Source organism: Danio aesculapii, chromosome 6 (assembly GCF_903798145.1).
Source record: "Danio aesculapii chromosome 6, fDanAes4.1, whole genome shotgun sequence".
Lineage (NCBI taxonomy): Eukaryota > Metazoa > Chordata > Actinopteri > Cypriniformes > Danionidae > Danio > Danio aesculapii.
In genome coordinates, this window is record NC_079440.1 from 48,664,054 (window position 1) to 48,680,652 (window position 16,599).

The 16,599-nt window shown below is 35.0% G+C and overlaps 1 protein-coding gene across 1 annotated transcript in view; it reads left to right on the forward strand.

Moving 5' to 3' along the window:
* Positions 1–16,599, forward strand: part of cfap20dc (CFAP20 domain containing) — a 45,258-nt gene that overhangs the window by 1,760 nt on the left and 26,899 nt on the right. Inside the window, 7 exon segments of the mRNA XM_056459142.1 lie at positions 80–152; positions 456–570; positions 2,951–3,104; positions 5,687–5,824; positions 11,591–11,770; positions 11,986–12,099; positions 13,199–13,330. Coding sequence (XP_056315117.1) covers positions 80–152; positions 456–570; positions 2,951–3,104; positions 5,687–5,824; positions 11,591–11,770; positions 11,986–12,099; positions 13,199–13,330 — 906 coding nt within the window.

Below are 16,599 nucleotides of genomic sequence, written 5' to 3' on the forward strand. Positions count from 1 at the left end.
TGTACTAATCACCATTATATGTGTCAGTTTACGCTAATCTCTTTCGCATCCTCTAATCTCATGCTTTTTGTTCCTACAGTTGGTCTGATTCAGAAGTTTCTGGTTCTACAGGTCAACATTCCATTGGGAAAAGACTTTTCAGCTGAGTTTCTGTAAGGGCCACCATTGTTTTAATTCATTCAAATTAGCCTCGTTGTTAAAAGGTTCCATCCGACCTCTGTCTTCAAGCTACTGAAATCTTGATGAGCTGCTATGATATACCGTAGTTGACATTCAGAGAAAGTGTAGAGGGTTTATTACCATAGAGAGTGAATTAATTCACACGTTCGCGCATGCAGATACCACTCCTACACCTTCCTCTACACAGACACACATACAAGAGAACATGGTTAAAAATCTTTCCATCTGCTTCATAGAGAAAGCTATTTAGTTAACTTTTCAATGCTGTCTTCTAGAGTGACTGATGAGGAGCATCTAAAGAGGAGACTTTACTTGTCTACTGTGCATAAAGAGCTCTCAGCAACTCCTTTGCATGCGAGAATACCTCTAACATGCCACAACCGTGATACTGTAAGTCTAGATGAACATCAACAACAGTGGAGATCAAAATCAGAGAAACAACTGCAAAATTCTAAATTTAATACGGTTCCTTCCCTGGATTCATCACCCAATTAGACTGTATTTTTTATGCAGAACAATGAACCCTGTCACACAGTAAAATGAATAACGCCAGCCTGATCTCACGAGGAAGTACAGTATTTTACGTTTTGTCAGCTAAGTGGCTAATTAGTATGGAGTCATACGAGTTCAGTGTACAATGTACTCTTTTAAAAAGGTCCCAACTATCACTGGGGGATGAGCAAATCATACTAAATTTTATGAATGAGATCATACGAATTCATACAAATCAGCCACTAAATCAAAAAGTTATGAATTGCTGTGAGATTGTGTTTGTAAAGCAGTTTCTTAAAGGTGAAAACACTAAAATAATGAAATGGCATTCCAGAGTCCTGATCTGAACCTTACTGAAAATCTCTGGAAAACATTTGGCGACAAAGTTTTGGGAGCAATGTGAGAGACAAGTGATGTCTGTGAGAGATTAGTGATGTCTTGTGAGAGACTAGTAATGTCTGTGATAGATTAGTGATATGTGAAAGATTAGTGATGTCTCTTCCTTGAAACTGAATACATTGAAATAATGAAATGGCATCCCAGAGTCCTGTCCTGAACCTTACTAAAAATCTCTGGAAAACATTTAGTAACAAAGTTTTGGGAGCAGTGTGAGAGACTAGTGATGTCTGTGAGAGGCTAGTGTTGTTTGTGCAAGACTATGGATGTCCTTGAGAGACTAGTGACTTCTAGAGAAAGGCTGCATTCCAGCCCAATATTTTATGGCCTTTACTTGCTAACTTCCTTCCATCTCGTTAACTCAGGTGTATGTCATTGATTACATCACACTGCGTTCAAATTAAGGACAAATTAAGCCGACTTGCTCCCTTGGTCAAAATCAAGGGATAGAGGGTATGTCTTTGTTAGTTGCGAGTGTGTTTCTAAAAGTGGAGTGGAATGCTGCACACTCGCCACTAGTAATGTCTGTCAGAGACTAATGATGACATGTGAGACTAGTGATGTCTGAGAGACTAGTGATGGCTGTGAGAAAATAGTAATGGCTTGTGAGAGATTGGTGATGTTTGTGAGAGATACAGTAAGTCATGTTCTGCTGTAAAGTTCAGAAATGTTATGCCAAGTTCAGACTGCATGATTCTTTAAGTTGTCGCATCACAGATGTTTTCACACTGCTTGAACATCTGGGGCAGCGTTCCATCGCTGCTGTGTTTACACTGCAAGGTGGATCAGCGAAAGTTACACTGCATGACTTTACAATAGTAAGAATGGCTGACAACTTTGTCTTCTTGGTCTGCAAACTACGTCTCACAACCAAACACACGCAAGAAGTGACATGAAAACAACGCGAAGTGACGTAGTATATTTGTTGTTATTAACTACATTGAGAGAAATAAGCCTTTAGTGAGGTAGAAAATGTACTTATTTTCTCACCTGGTTTTGAAGGAAATTAGCAATTTCTCTCCAACTTTTTTCTTTATCGACCCGGTTGTGGTATTGCTCAGATGACATGTCAAATTGACACTGGTGCTCCTGCCAAATTTCCACTAGAGTTTTCTCCATTTACTGTGTCCAAATAGTCCAAAAAGAAGCTTTTTTAACTTTTCCCACAACCTCCCGCTGGAACATACTAGTGCATGCTGCTCTCTTATTGGCTGTAGGTAATGTTATTTTCAATCAGAACACATTTCACGCGGCATAAATTTGAATCACCGACAGTATGATGCCAAGTATCTCATGGGTGTCGGCGACTCATCTGCGATTCTCTAAGATCGCATCTTTGATAGTTCACACTGTGTGATTGTTACTTGCGTGAACGAGCACCGATTTGCCTGTGATTTCCATCATTTGTCAGCGATTTCTCAAAACCTGTCAGTGAGTCAAATTTGGGGCTAAAATCATGCATTAAACTCTAAACTTAAAAGTCTAAACTTAGCATTAGTTGTAATCTCTGGACTCTGGACTGCTTTGCTCATTATGCCTATGGATTGCTTGGTCCCTTAGTTGCTGCTTGCAGCTATAATTTTAGTTGTAATCTTTGTTTGTTTTAAATTCATTACTGTATTCCAAAAAAAACAAAAATGTATTACTTTGCTTATTTTGTAAAACATGGTTTTACTAGCATGGTAAATCCTCAACAACAACAAAAATTCCTCCAAATTTGGAATGGTGAGGATAACATTATTTTTGCTTATGAATTTCTTATTTTGATCTCCTCCGTATGTCTGCATATGAGCAGCTCGGAGAGATACTTTGTGATATGACCACAAAAATAAGCCAAAATGTTGTTGTCAAGGTGTGATAAGGTAGAAGTTTCTGTGTGCAGTGGTGTAATCTGTGTATCGATCTGGACTCGCTCACCGCTGTGATATTCAGAGGGACGCGCTTCTTGTCTCTGGATGGCATCATCATCTCCGCCTGCTGTAAAGTTCGCCGCATCTTCACCATGAAGAATGAACCTGCAGACTGCACGGATGGAGGTTAGAGGAACAAAGGGTCCTGCAATTTGTGGCCCACTTTTTAAAATATAACTATACTGCATAAAGTGGTTTCCCAGTGTTTGGTTGCAGCTGGAAGGGCACTGTGTAAAACATGCTGGATAAGTTGGCGGTTCATTCCGCTGGGGTGACCCCTGATGAATAAAGGGACTAAGCTGAAAAGAAAATGAATGAATGATTAAAGTGGTACTTTCCACGAATAGGATACACTTCTCCCATTACACTTCTCCCATAGTCTCCCATTACTTTAATTAGAGAATTAGAGGCTTGTTTTAGTGAGATGATTAGATTTGCAAGCTAAACTGTGATTTAATTTTTAGAAACGTAATATTTGGCTGTGGCCCACTTTCTCATGCAAACTGTTACTTCATTATTGTGATCATTTTATTTTTTAAAAAAGCAAAAAAAATTGAAGCAAATGCTTAAAATTGTGTTTTAAGAAATAATAATTTTGTATTATCACAAACTGTTCAGCCGTGTCCCACATTTTGTGTGCAAACCTGTTAATGCATGATTTTCTCCTTTTAGAAATATATAAATAAATTAATAAATCCATAAAATTGTTACTGCTAAGAAAGAAAGTAATTTTCTGCAGCTTGGTAAATGAAAAAATCTCATTCCATTTTCTCAAAGATTGTGTTATTGACTGCATTTGTCAATCTCAGCCATTCAAACCTGTAGTTACTGAATGAAAAAAATATTTTTTTGAATTACCATAAATGTAATGTTTAGCAGTGCCCTACATTTTGTGGCAACATATTACTGCATGATGCTGCTCCTATTACAAAAAAATAATAATAATAATTTCTTTATGAATTGTGATTCCTAAGAAATAAAATCACTTGCTGTAGCTCGATAAATACAAAAATCCCATTACATTTGCTCAGACTGTAATATTGAATGCATTTATCAAGCTCAGCCCATTAAAATGGTAGTTATTGTAAAATATATATATCTATATATTTATACTGTAGACTGTAAAAGATATAGACATAGTATCCGTGAGGTCACCCATAGGTTTCTAAAAAGTGCAAAAGAAGCTACAAGTCAGCATGGCCAACTGACGCCTTTTTGTTCGCACGTCATCACTCCAAGGGGTAACCAAATAAGGGTAAAGAGGCAGAGCGTGAGCCGAGCTACAGACACCTGCTAGCATTTTGCTTAGACGGGCTTTTCTTTGGGAGAAACGCTGAAACTTTATTACCTGCGACTCGTTTGTGTTCTGACCACGTGTGCTTAGTTGTGTACTATATCAATAAAGTGTTACTATATCAATAAAGTGTTTACTCACAGCATGCCATATCATCTGATAATTGTAAGAAATAATTTCAAAAAGCAACTGATTGTGTAAAGCCACATAAAACAAAACAAAAGTACGATGTACATGAGGAGCTCAGCAGCTAACCATCCAGAATCAGCTAAGGTGAAGTGACAGCGACCAGCAAGACCTAGCTGTCACTCAAGTGGCCCCGCCCTTAATTATGCAGACTTAATATAACTTAATATAAAGGAAACAGATTAGTTATAAAAAAAAATTCACTCTCTCACAGTTGTCATGAAGGGTAATATTAGCTATTTGAACCAAAATTGTTCTTTGTACTTGGCTGTAAACACCTTTTTTTCTGCTCTAAAGTTGGCCATTTTAACAGTGGGCTCAATAGAAATTTGCTCTATTATGGAGCCAGGACTAGCGGAATTTCGATGAATTGCAGTTTCAGTTACTTCCGTATTAGCTTTAGGGAGAGTGATTTATACAACAGTTCTGATAGAACATCAACTTCTGATAGACTGATAGCTGTGTGATATTCTGCAAATAACAGCACTCGTCCCGCCTCTTAACCATTCACCCTTGTGTATTACTCCGCCCACATGCAGCAACAAGCAGAGGACACTTTACAGTTTGACAAATATTGCTGCTGTTGGGCAACATGATGTACTTTTGAGGCTTTTTAGTCGAGAATGTAACTATGCAGTTTATGTATAAGGACAGTGCCTATTTTTAAATATTTACAATTTCTGAGAGACAGCATGTCAGCGGCCATTAGCCTGTCTTTGAGCAAAAACGGTTGACAATGTCCATCCACAAGATGGCGACAGAGACCGTATAATAAGCCCTAAGAGAAAAACCGCATAATTTCAAACTACAGCTCATCAAATCATTATTAAACAGGTAAATGACTTTCTAAGCATAATTAAAGAATATATTTATATGTATTATATTATAAATTAATATATTATATGTTTAATATTAATGATATAATTATTGTGAATTGTTATCTTAGAAAGTTGGCTAATATTTTTATTTGTTTAACTGTAAAAACACTGACAACAAATTTCACATCGAACACAAAAGCTTATATAATATTTTGTTTGACCCTGGTTGAAAGTCTGAAAGTTAAGCACCTACTTTCACTGACCCCTTGCTGAAGTAGATCAACAATTCATGGAAGGTGCCTCTGTATTTTATTTTTGACATTTTAGCCTAGATGTTTCTTTACTTGGTGAAGCACCTTCCTGACATTTCTTTCTCGTTGCCTGAAAACATTGTACTTTTCATATTTTAGAAATAAGAACCGGTCCAAAAGAAGAGATTCCCAGGAGCTGCCAGTTTCCTAGTGAAGTTCAGCATGTCAGCCAACTGGTGAACATGAAAACTTTGGGACAAACTGATGGAAAAAGTGGATCTTCAAACGGAGAGACCGGTCAGTCCACATTCTAGTATTCCATTTCTCTCTCTTTTTATTTTTTTTTTTAATTTTTTTTATGAGTTCAGTCTTCAGTCCTGTGTAAAAGTTTTTGTTGACTAAAAATCCTCAGTTGTTTGAGAAATGACATAATCATTGCACTTTCCCAAAGGCAAAAATCTTGAGAATGTGAACTTAAATTGTACTATACCATGTATATTTTAAAATCGTTATTAAATTGTACTATTAATATGTATATTAATTATTTAATTAATTAATTAAGTAAGTAAGTAAAAAAGTAAATATATTAGTATTTAGATTTAATACAGGTTATTAAAGATTCAACATGCAACTTAGGGCAGTGCGATACTGACACAAAAATAATAACTCTATATTTTTGTTGATTTTTTAGTTTTATGATAAATATGGATTTTACAGAGTGTGTTGTTTGTGCCAGTTTAGGCCTGTAATGGATAAAATTCCTTTCTTAATGAGTGATTTATCGATCAGATGACTTAATCACAATGACAGATTCATTTACAATCAAAGCTAGTGACTGTCTTGGAGTACTGAATCATTGACTTAAATGACTCAAAATCATTAATTGTGTGAACGAAGCACAGCAGTGTTGAGACACACAAATGTTATGCTCTGGCTTTGTTTGGAAGTATTATCATTGGCAAAACAGAAAAATAGAGATACTGTTAATTCATCTATAACATACAGTAACTTGCTTAATATTAATATTATTTGTTGAAATGAGACTTGTGCTGATATTTAGGGAAAATGCCACACTCTTTCTTGTGTGATATTACTCAACTACCATATATCATATCACAAATATATATATATATATATATATATATATATATATATATATATATATATATATATATATATATATATATATATATATATATATATATATATAAATATATATGAAATTTTGGCTTTCATAAATCAAATTAAAATTTTATTTCTGACATACAGAGTCATACAAGCAACAGAGTCATAAAAGCAAATATTACAGGTATTTTAAGACTTTCGATGGCAGCTAAAAGACTCCTCTCATGTGTAGAATAAAGTCACATAAATTGCTCAGGTGGGTTTTTTTCATAGACTTCAACAAAGTGTAAATATATTCATGGTTCTGAGAGGTTTCATCTATCTAAACTGATCCTTATTTTCTATTTTGTATATTTCTATTTTGTATTTTCTAATCACCTGACTTCTATTCGAGTCAGGTGATTGGCTGGGCCATTCCACAGCTTGATTTTCTTGCTCTGAAACAATGTAAGAGTTTCCTCGGCTGTGTTTTCGATCTCTGGTTTCATCTTCATCACCCTGCTAATGTAGATGTTGGACTGAAGCAGCTGATATTAACTTACACTGATGAAGGGCAGAGAGTTGCTGAAAAACTACTGAAAGATTTCAGCTGCTGCCTGGCCTTTCACTGCCTTTTTACACCTCCCTTTCTTCATTTGTTTAATATTTTTCCTGTGTCATTTCATTTGATTAATTATAACTTCATTTGTTAACTAATTAGTTTTGTTTTCTTTGCATGGATGGATTTCTTTGGTTGTTATCAAAATTTCAAGTAAATGGCACCTTCAGAAATATGTTTTCTGAGAAAAATGGTGACGTGTTGAATACTTATTTCCCCCACTGTAAAAGTATAAAAATATATAACAGAGATATTTGCACAAACAAAAACATATAAGTGTCTCTAACAAAGTGCCTGGTGGATAAAAGAGGAAAGAGTACATCCTATATCTTAAATTATAGGTTCATCCTAACTGCATTCTTTGAATGCTTTTGGACTCTTCCGACGTGGTTTTTTACAATTTTCTAGAAAGAACAATTGCGATATTATCAAAGACCAAAGATACAGCACACTCCAAATTCAACTGCTTTACTGTTTGACATTGATTTCTATTAATAGTCCTACAATTCTTTTTGAGCATCTAACTGAACGGAGTCATAAAGTTCAGTGCTTCTCTCCAGTTCTTCGCTAAACAGAAGGTCAGACCCCTCAGCACAAGTCTCCTGCTATTTGCTGTCTGTTAGTTTGCTGACAAGAGACACCTCTTGCCAAGAGAGCTCTAATCATCTCTCTTTAGTCACATACCTGTCCACCGTGCCAGCCCAGTGAGACCTTCATAGCTGTTCTTACGCTTTTTATTTATCCAGACATCTGTTGGCCTCATCTCCTAGTGCCAGACTGCTGTCATCTCACTGTAAGCTTCACCAAAAAACACTCAAATAATGTCCTAGCAAGATATAAATACAAAGAAGAGGTCAATCACTAACAAGAAGTATTGGATAGTAATGAGATCACATAAATGTTTCTACATATGCACATATTGCACCAAAAGACGCAGTCTCTCGTTCTATATTAATCATTTTTATCCTCGGTTTCATCACCTAGCAACAGTGTATCAAAACACTGTGTGTGTGTATGAAACTGTAGCTTTCAGCCTTGGATCCTGAGCTGGCTGTTATACTGAAATGACAAATGGCAGTATTTTGTGTTTTGTTTCCAGGTTGCCATGACCTTAACACTGCTTCTTCTTGCGGCATCGCGCTAAATAACAATTGAAAATATGCCAGTTTCAAACCAACAGATGGCTAGGGCCTCATGATTGCAAGGATTATGAATATGAAAGCAGTCGCTTTGTAATAGAGAATGTCGTGATATTGTTAGTCTAAATTCAAATGATATTGCTTGAGTGTTTTAACACTTAATCGCTTTGTTTAGCATTTTGAATTGGGCCACAACAAACTTTACCTCTATATAGAAATCCTACTTGACTTATTTTAAAGTTAAGGACATTACAAAAGCAGACAAATTCATGTGTGTCAGTTTGGGTTAGCCTACCTCCTGGAGCATTTTACTGTAATGCCTGGCTTATGGAATAAATCATTCCATGAATCATTTCGGTGAAGCAGTGGGAGGAGTGCTTTTTGTTACTAGAATGTAGCACGTTATATAGGAATCTCAGCCAATCAAATTTGAGCACCAGAAAGAACTGTTGTATAAAATACAGCAGGGAAAATAATTATTGAATACATCATGTTTTTTCCTGGGATTAATATTTCAAAAGGAGCTGTTGAATTGGAATTGAACCAGATTTTGGAAAAAAACAAAACAATACAAACATAAAAGTAAAACAAAATCTGAAAAATTAGTTCTGTGTAATAACAATGAAATGACTCAAGAAGACTGAATTACTGAAACATATGTAATACTTTATATAAAAGGTTTTTTAAGTGATGGCAGCTTAAAGACGCCTCTCATATGGAAAATGAAGTCACATGCATTGCTCAGGTGTGAGTTTTTCACAGACTTCAACAGAGTGTAAAAATCTGTATGGTTCTGTGTCTCGTCTATGCAAACTGATCTTTATTTAGTATTTTCTTTTGAATTCGCATCAGGTGATTGGCTGGGCCATTCTACAGCTTGATTTTCTTTCTCTGATAGCATTTGAGAGTTTTCTTGGCTGTGTTTTGGATCATTGTCTTGCTGAAATGTCCACTCAGGTTTCATCTTCATCATCCTGGTAATGTTGATGTTGGACTGAAGCAGCTAATATTAATTTTTAATTTACGCTGATGAAGGGCAGAGGGTTGCTGAATAACTACTGAGAGATTTCAGCTGCTGTCTGGGCTTTCACTTTCTACACCTCCCTTTCTTCATGTGTTCAATACGTTTTCCCTGCGTCATTTAATTTTATTACACAAAACTTCATTTGTAAACTAACTAGATTTATTTTCTTTGATATGGATTTCTTTGGTTGCTATCAACATCAGGTGAAAATTTCAAGTCGACAGCACCTTTAGAAATATGTTTTCTGATAAAAATGGTGGCGTGCTCAATACCGATTTTCCCTGCTGTATAATACAGTGCTCATAGTTCACTGTATTCAAACCCAAACTAATAAAAAGGAAATAAAAGAAATGCAGTTGCTGGAGTCTATTGGGCAAAAAACGTTATACAAAAATATGTAAATCAGTAAGGAAGTTAATTCAATGCAAATATATATTTGTTTTATTATGCTTGTGAATGATCACTTCATTTTGTGATCAAACTCTGTAGTTATTATTGTGGAGAGCAAAACATACTGTATAATGTAAAGATGTACAGTTGAAGGCAACATGATTTGCTATCATGGGAAATTTAAATTCTTTTTCCAAAATTTTACAAGGGCTGTTTAAAGAAGAGACTTTTTTGCAACACATTGTCAAACATAATAGTTTTGATAATTTATTTCTAATATTAACTCATTTCTTTTGTCTTTGCAATGATGAAAGATATAATATTTCACTAGTTATTTTGCAAGATACTAATATTAAGCTTAAAGTGCATTTTAACCCTTTAACTGCCTGCTCTACTAAATGGTTGACCATGTTTTGACTGTTTTAAATAATGACTGGTAAAGTCATTTAAAGAAAAACTCTTTTAGAAAATGGTTTACACAGTATTGTTGGTTTACAAGAAATTTAAACAAACATAATTCTGTTGCACTACTACACTGATTTTGGTTAAAAAAAAAAAACACCAGAAAATGTGTTAAATGAGAAGCTGAAATATTTTATGGGATGCTTAAAAAATAAAGATGTTTTAATATTTAACAATGTTTTTTTTTTTTTGACTGTTTTAAACTAAATTGGTCTTACACTTCATAATTTCTGATTTTTCATAGTATATGTATTAATTCGGATACTTTTACCATAAACCAAAATATCAACCATTTGTTTGAGATTGATATTTTATAAATTATGTGATGTGTGAAAAATGCATTGAGTGTGTTAACTAGCGACATTGGGAGTTAATAAATGCAATCCATTTTTTTTCTTGGTGAGGCAATTAAAAGGTTAAAGGCTTAACTAATAATGTTAAGTAGGCAAGTTGGTTAATTAAGTCACTGGACAACAATAAAAAAGTAATTTATTATGGGTTCTAATCATTACAATATATATAAATAAACAAAATAAATAAAAGCAGATTTTATTCCAGCTAAATTAAAAGAAACACATCTATCTCCAGAAGAAATAATGTAATAGAACATACTGTGGAAATGTCTTTTGAAAATGTTTGAAAATTGGAACAAGAATAAAAAAATACATACAATTTTACAGGCGACGCAATGGCACAGCAGGTAGTGCTGTCGCCTCACGACAAGAAGGTTGCTGGTTCGAGGGCTTTTTTTTTCTGAATTGCTTTTAAACTTGTCAGTTGGGCTTAGGGATGTGGGTGGATGCGGGTCAATCTTTGCCTTTTAAAATACTATTGGTTGGGTATAGGGAAGGGGGAGGGTGGGTCAGTCGATCGGTCAGTCAGTCAGTCATTCAGTCAGTCAAGCAGTCAGTCGGCAGCGGCCTCTGGTGGATTTACTTGAGAACAGCATGTGCGAATGGCACTCACCACAGAAATTTGAGATCTCAAAAAGCATACACAGAGGATTCTTTTGCATCCGCGAAAACAAAAACTGCAAAAAAAAAAAACATAGCTCCGTATAGCTCCTCTATAGTACCTATAGAGGTACGCTTTCAGAATGAGGCTGGGCTGCATTAGTTGGTGCACTGTTAACATGAACTTAAAACTTAAATAACATTAACTAACGCTAACAAAGATGAATAAATACCATACTTAATTTATTACTTATTGTTTGTTCATGTTACTAAATACATTAACGGAATAATATTTTAAAGTGTTACCAAATTTACTGTATACTGGCAATAAATAAACTAACCTCAGATATAACCAGTATGTCTGTTTTCTAGAAGAGACCGGTGGCATCAAGGCATCCATCACCAAAGGTCCTACACCTCGAGACTCATCCCACATTGCTTTTGGGTCTAAAGTTATCGGACCTCCTCCACTCACGGCCAGGAAGAGCAGCACATCTGCAAACACAAAAGAAGAAAGATTCAAGTCTGAACTAAGTCTCAACATACCGTCAGGTAAACACACATACAATCAGTTTCTTAACACAACCCTTGCTATTTTTCTAAACCTGCTCTGAATGGGATTGAGTCTGGTGATTACTGCATGGGTGTGTGCTAGCTAGTCTTCCTTTACAGTAAAAAAAAATCATTAAGAGTACACTGAGAAGTTGATTTTTGTGCAACAGGAATTAATATTTTAGTGCTGTATTACTGTATGTTTCCAAATATAGGTCGAACTGAAAAAGTACAGCCACGACCACCATTTGAAAAACCATCTGCTGAAAGAACGAGCTCTAGGAGACCTCAGAGGATCCACAATACGAAGAGAGAAAAATCCAACACAGGTGCCTTTAATATATTAGATTATACAGACTTTTGGGGTTGGTTCCATTTTTTAAGGAAGGAAGTCTCTTATGCCCACCACTGCTGCACTGATTTGATCAAAAATACAGAAATTTATAATAACTGCTTTCAAGTGTCATTTATTTATGTGGTGGCAAGGCTGAATTTTATTGGTCCATGTACTATCCGTTCATTTGATTATTCCATTTATTCTGGAAAACGAAACACCGGAAAAACAGTCAATATTTTGTTTTTCTGTTTATTCTTTAGGCACACAAACAAAACAAAAGCTGATCTGTTATCCTGTTTTTAACTCAAAACGGAGGATTAAAACAAGCACAAAATAAAAACAAAATAACGAGGCATTTATTCGTTTAATCGTTTGATCAAAAAACCAAGACCAAAAAAATGAGATTTTATTGTGTGTGTGTGCACGAGATGGGGACGCCCCTTTTTCTGCCGACTGGTCAATAGCTATTAGGCTGTAGGACTTAAATCAGATAACATAAATAAAAAGAAAAACGAAATATTGACTGTTTTTCCAGTGTTTCGTTTTCCAGAATAAATGGAATAATCAAATAAATGGATGGTACACGGACCTTTAATGTTACTGTTAATCTTTAATTTAATTATTATCATTTTTAAAAAGTTGAAACCATGATCCCTTTTTTCAGCATTCTTTGATCAATAGAAAGTTCAAAAAAATATTCAAAACAGAAAATATATTTTTATTAAATTAGCCTGTGCTTCCTGAATAAAAGCTTAATTTCTTTTAAAAATAGAAAATATAAAACATATTGAGGCCAATTTTCTGAACAGGATATATATTGAGTAATGAAGAGAATGAATTATACAAATTATACTAATTCTTTTTGCTTTTAGGGGCATTTAGAAGACCACTTTTCAAGTTGCACTATGTTGATATTTTGAATTTGCCATTTAAAGTCAGAGCTAGTTTCTTAGAAATGTTAATCAGACAGATGATTCCTTCTCTAGAGATTCATTCCAGAAACTATCTTGAAATTAATTCCTTGTTGACTTTTGAAGCTGCAAACTACAAAGTCACTGTATTTTATTTTTGTCTCATATGTACTCTCTAAGATAAAGAAGGTGGCAAAATTAGCCTGAACCCAGAGGGACCTGAGCTTCAAGGAAAAAATGCATTATCCTCTCTACAAACTCTGGGCTTGGACTTAACAGTAGAAGATAAATTAACCGATCCGATTCTACAAGGTGAGTAATTATCTTTCTTCTATGTTATAGTGGGCACCTAAACTGCTGGTCTGACCTCACACCTCACTCAGGTGTGCAAACCTTGCTGGTCATTCTCACCATGGAAACCATCTTTTTTTATTATTGCTAATCTCAGTCAAAATCTTAACTTTTAGTATTAAAAGAATATTAAATCCACAGTTACACAGTTTAAGTTTTTAAGTGGCAAGAAATCATTCAAAAATGCTTATTTTGTCCACTTTTTAAAGAAATGCTGTATTATTTCAACCCAAAGATGTATACATTTTGGAGAAACTCAATGATTGAACTCAAAAGGATGTTTTTTTTAAAGTTGTTTACATTTTAAGACTTTTTATTTAAATGTTATGTCTATGGAACGCAAAAACTTTGAAGCTCAAAATCTCAAAATCATTCAGAATGCAGATAGAACCTTATAATTCCAAGGTGACGAATAGTCTAAAAATAGACTAGACATCAATTAGACATGAATGAATGAATTAATGAATTAATTAATCAATTAATGTCTAGCAGGCAGTCAAAATAACGTCATATTGACATCCACACACTGATGGCCTTTTGACCACCAAAACAACAACACAAAAAGTATTATAATATAAGTAAAATTTTAATAAACTGTAATCTTCACTTACAAATGACAAGTTAATACTGGGTTTTGTATTTCTACATTGCATGTAAACTACCCTGATGTCAAAATTACATCAAATTGACGTCAAAAAAGCATGCCAAAAATCGTTTACAAGACTGTAATAATTTTTTATACTTTATTTGACACCAATGTTAGAAATCAAGGTAGTCAATAGACACCAAATCAAACTTTTTTTGACATGACATTTTTTTATGTTGTTCCATTAGATAGCCTATTAAGAAGTCTATGTTTAGACATCTATTAGACAACTCTTAAACACAAAATTACATGCTGGGAAAGTGCGCACACATTAAAGGATGCTGAAAAAAATCCCAAGAGGACCCCTTTAATAAACACTTTAGATCAGATTTAGCATAAATAAAAGACAATACAAGTATAAAATGTTTCTAAAATGAATTTATCTCTACTTCAGTCTTGCAGTACAAATGGGCTAACAAACCAAATATGCCAAATGAATGATTCTGGATGCCAGCACTGAGAACATGAGCAGTTGTTCCGTGTTAACAGTCCTTTCCTGCGGAGTAGGTCTAACTCCAACTTCCCTTTAGCAAAGGAAAGAGAGTTCATTAGTGGTAATGGGACATTAAGTACACTGTGTAGGTCAGAAAGAAGTCTCTGGGGTTCAGGCAAGCTTGCACCGTGGGCAATTAGAAAAGGTGATTACAATATAAGCCTGTTCAAAAACGTGCCAGGAATCGAAATATGCAAAACCCTTCGGAATGGCAAGAGCGAAGGCAACTCTTGAGAGGTGCTCTGTGAGCGTGCATACTTTAATTAGATTAAACGCTACTCTGTGAAGAGCCTAATAGAGCCTTTACATCACTTTATCAGACATGGCCATTATGTTGCCGTTTTCATTTTTCCTTTTCATATGTAAGCGGCTGTTTAGCTGATCTCATCTATATGATCCGTGCAAAATACAGGTCATTCAAAACAAGCCACAGAACAGGAAATCACGGATAGTCTTGTGTCTCCCAGACCTATGAGATTAAATTGATATAGATAATTTTTGAAAAGATGAAGACCATTACTGATTATAAGTGAGGGTGATATATAGCTAAAAAGTTTTTATTTGATTTACTGATCATTTATGGGTTGTATGATAATACACTGTAAAACCCAATAGTCAACACTCAAATGAAATGAGTGTAGTTAACTCAAAATTTACTGAAAGTTTATTCTACTCATCTGAAAAGAGTTTTGAACTCAGTGTTGAGGGTAATGAGTTAATTAAATACCTCATTACTTCAACTTAAATGGAGTAAGTTCACAGTACTCATATAGATTAGTTTTGTAACTCAAATGGTTTATAGCAATCGGTTTCCTCAAACGGTTTGAGTTGCCTTAACTTACTGGGTTTTACAGTACTTAATTGGTTTGAGTTCTCTTCATTAATTGGGTTTTACTGTGGTAAAATTGCATCATTTACTCAAATGGATTTAGTACTCATTAGGATTAGTTGAACTTAAATGGTTTGTTGCAATGGGTTTCCCCAAATGGTTTGAGTTACTTTAACTTTTTGGGTTTTACAGTGTACTGATAAAGAGATAGTTCACCCGAAAATGAAAATTTACCCATTTACTCCTTCACAATTGGTTCAAAGCTTTATAACTTTCTTTCTTCTGTTAAACACTAAAGGAGATATTTTAAAGAAAGCTGAAAAGTCCAGCTGGTAAACGTGAAAACGAACAGCGTCATACTGCCCCATAGCATTTGTTTTAAAGATGAAATGCAGCCATACGTACTTCAGGCTAAATATTTTGTGATCTCCAGAAATGTATATAGGGCTACGTTTTCGGAATGAGCCTATGTTGGTTAGAGGTTTCCAACAGTCTTCAAATATCTTCTTTTGTGTTCAACAGATAGAAAGTCAAACTGGTTTGGAACAAGTAAAGGATGAGTTAATAATGGCAGAAGTTTTATTTTGGGGTGAGCTAGCCCTTTAACTTGTTCTAAACCAATTTGAAGACTTTTGGAAACCAGTGACCATTGACCTTCATAGAAGGAAAAACAAATACATGGAAGTCAATGGTTAGATTCTGAAAACATACTGCTATATACATTTCTGGAGAGCTCCAAATACATCCCAGGAGGTAAGTTTTATTTGCAGTTTTTGTTTTCACGAATGCACCAAAGCCCATGGTGTACGCTTTTTGAGATCTCAAAATTTCTCTTGGAAGTGCCATACGCACCTGCTCTACTTGCGTAAATCCACGACAGGCCACTGTCGACTGACTGACTGACTAAATGACCGATTGACTGACCTACCTCCTCCTTTCCTAAACCCAACCAATTGTGTTTTCAAAAGCACTGATTGAACAGCGTCCACCCACTTCCCTGAATCCAATGGACATTAAAAAGCAATCAAGAAAAAGAAAAGCCCTCCCCTGATTTTTACCACGTTTTCAGATTTTACCACCTTCTCACCCTGTCATTTACTTTACTGTTATTTTTTGGCTTCTGTTTTTGTCCTACCCGCTTTCTGGAACCGTTCTTCGCCGGACTGCAACCCCGGCTGGTAATCGCGAAAAGGAGGGTCATACTGCCCCATAACGTTCGTTTTAAAGATGAAATGCAGCCATATGTACTTCTGGCTACATAA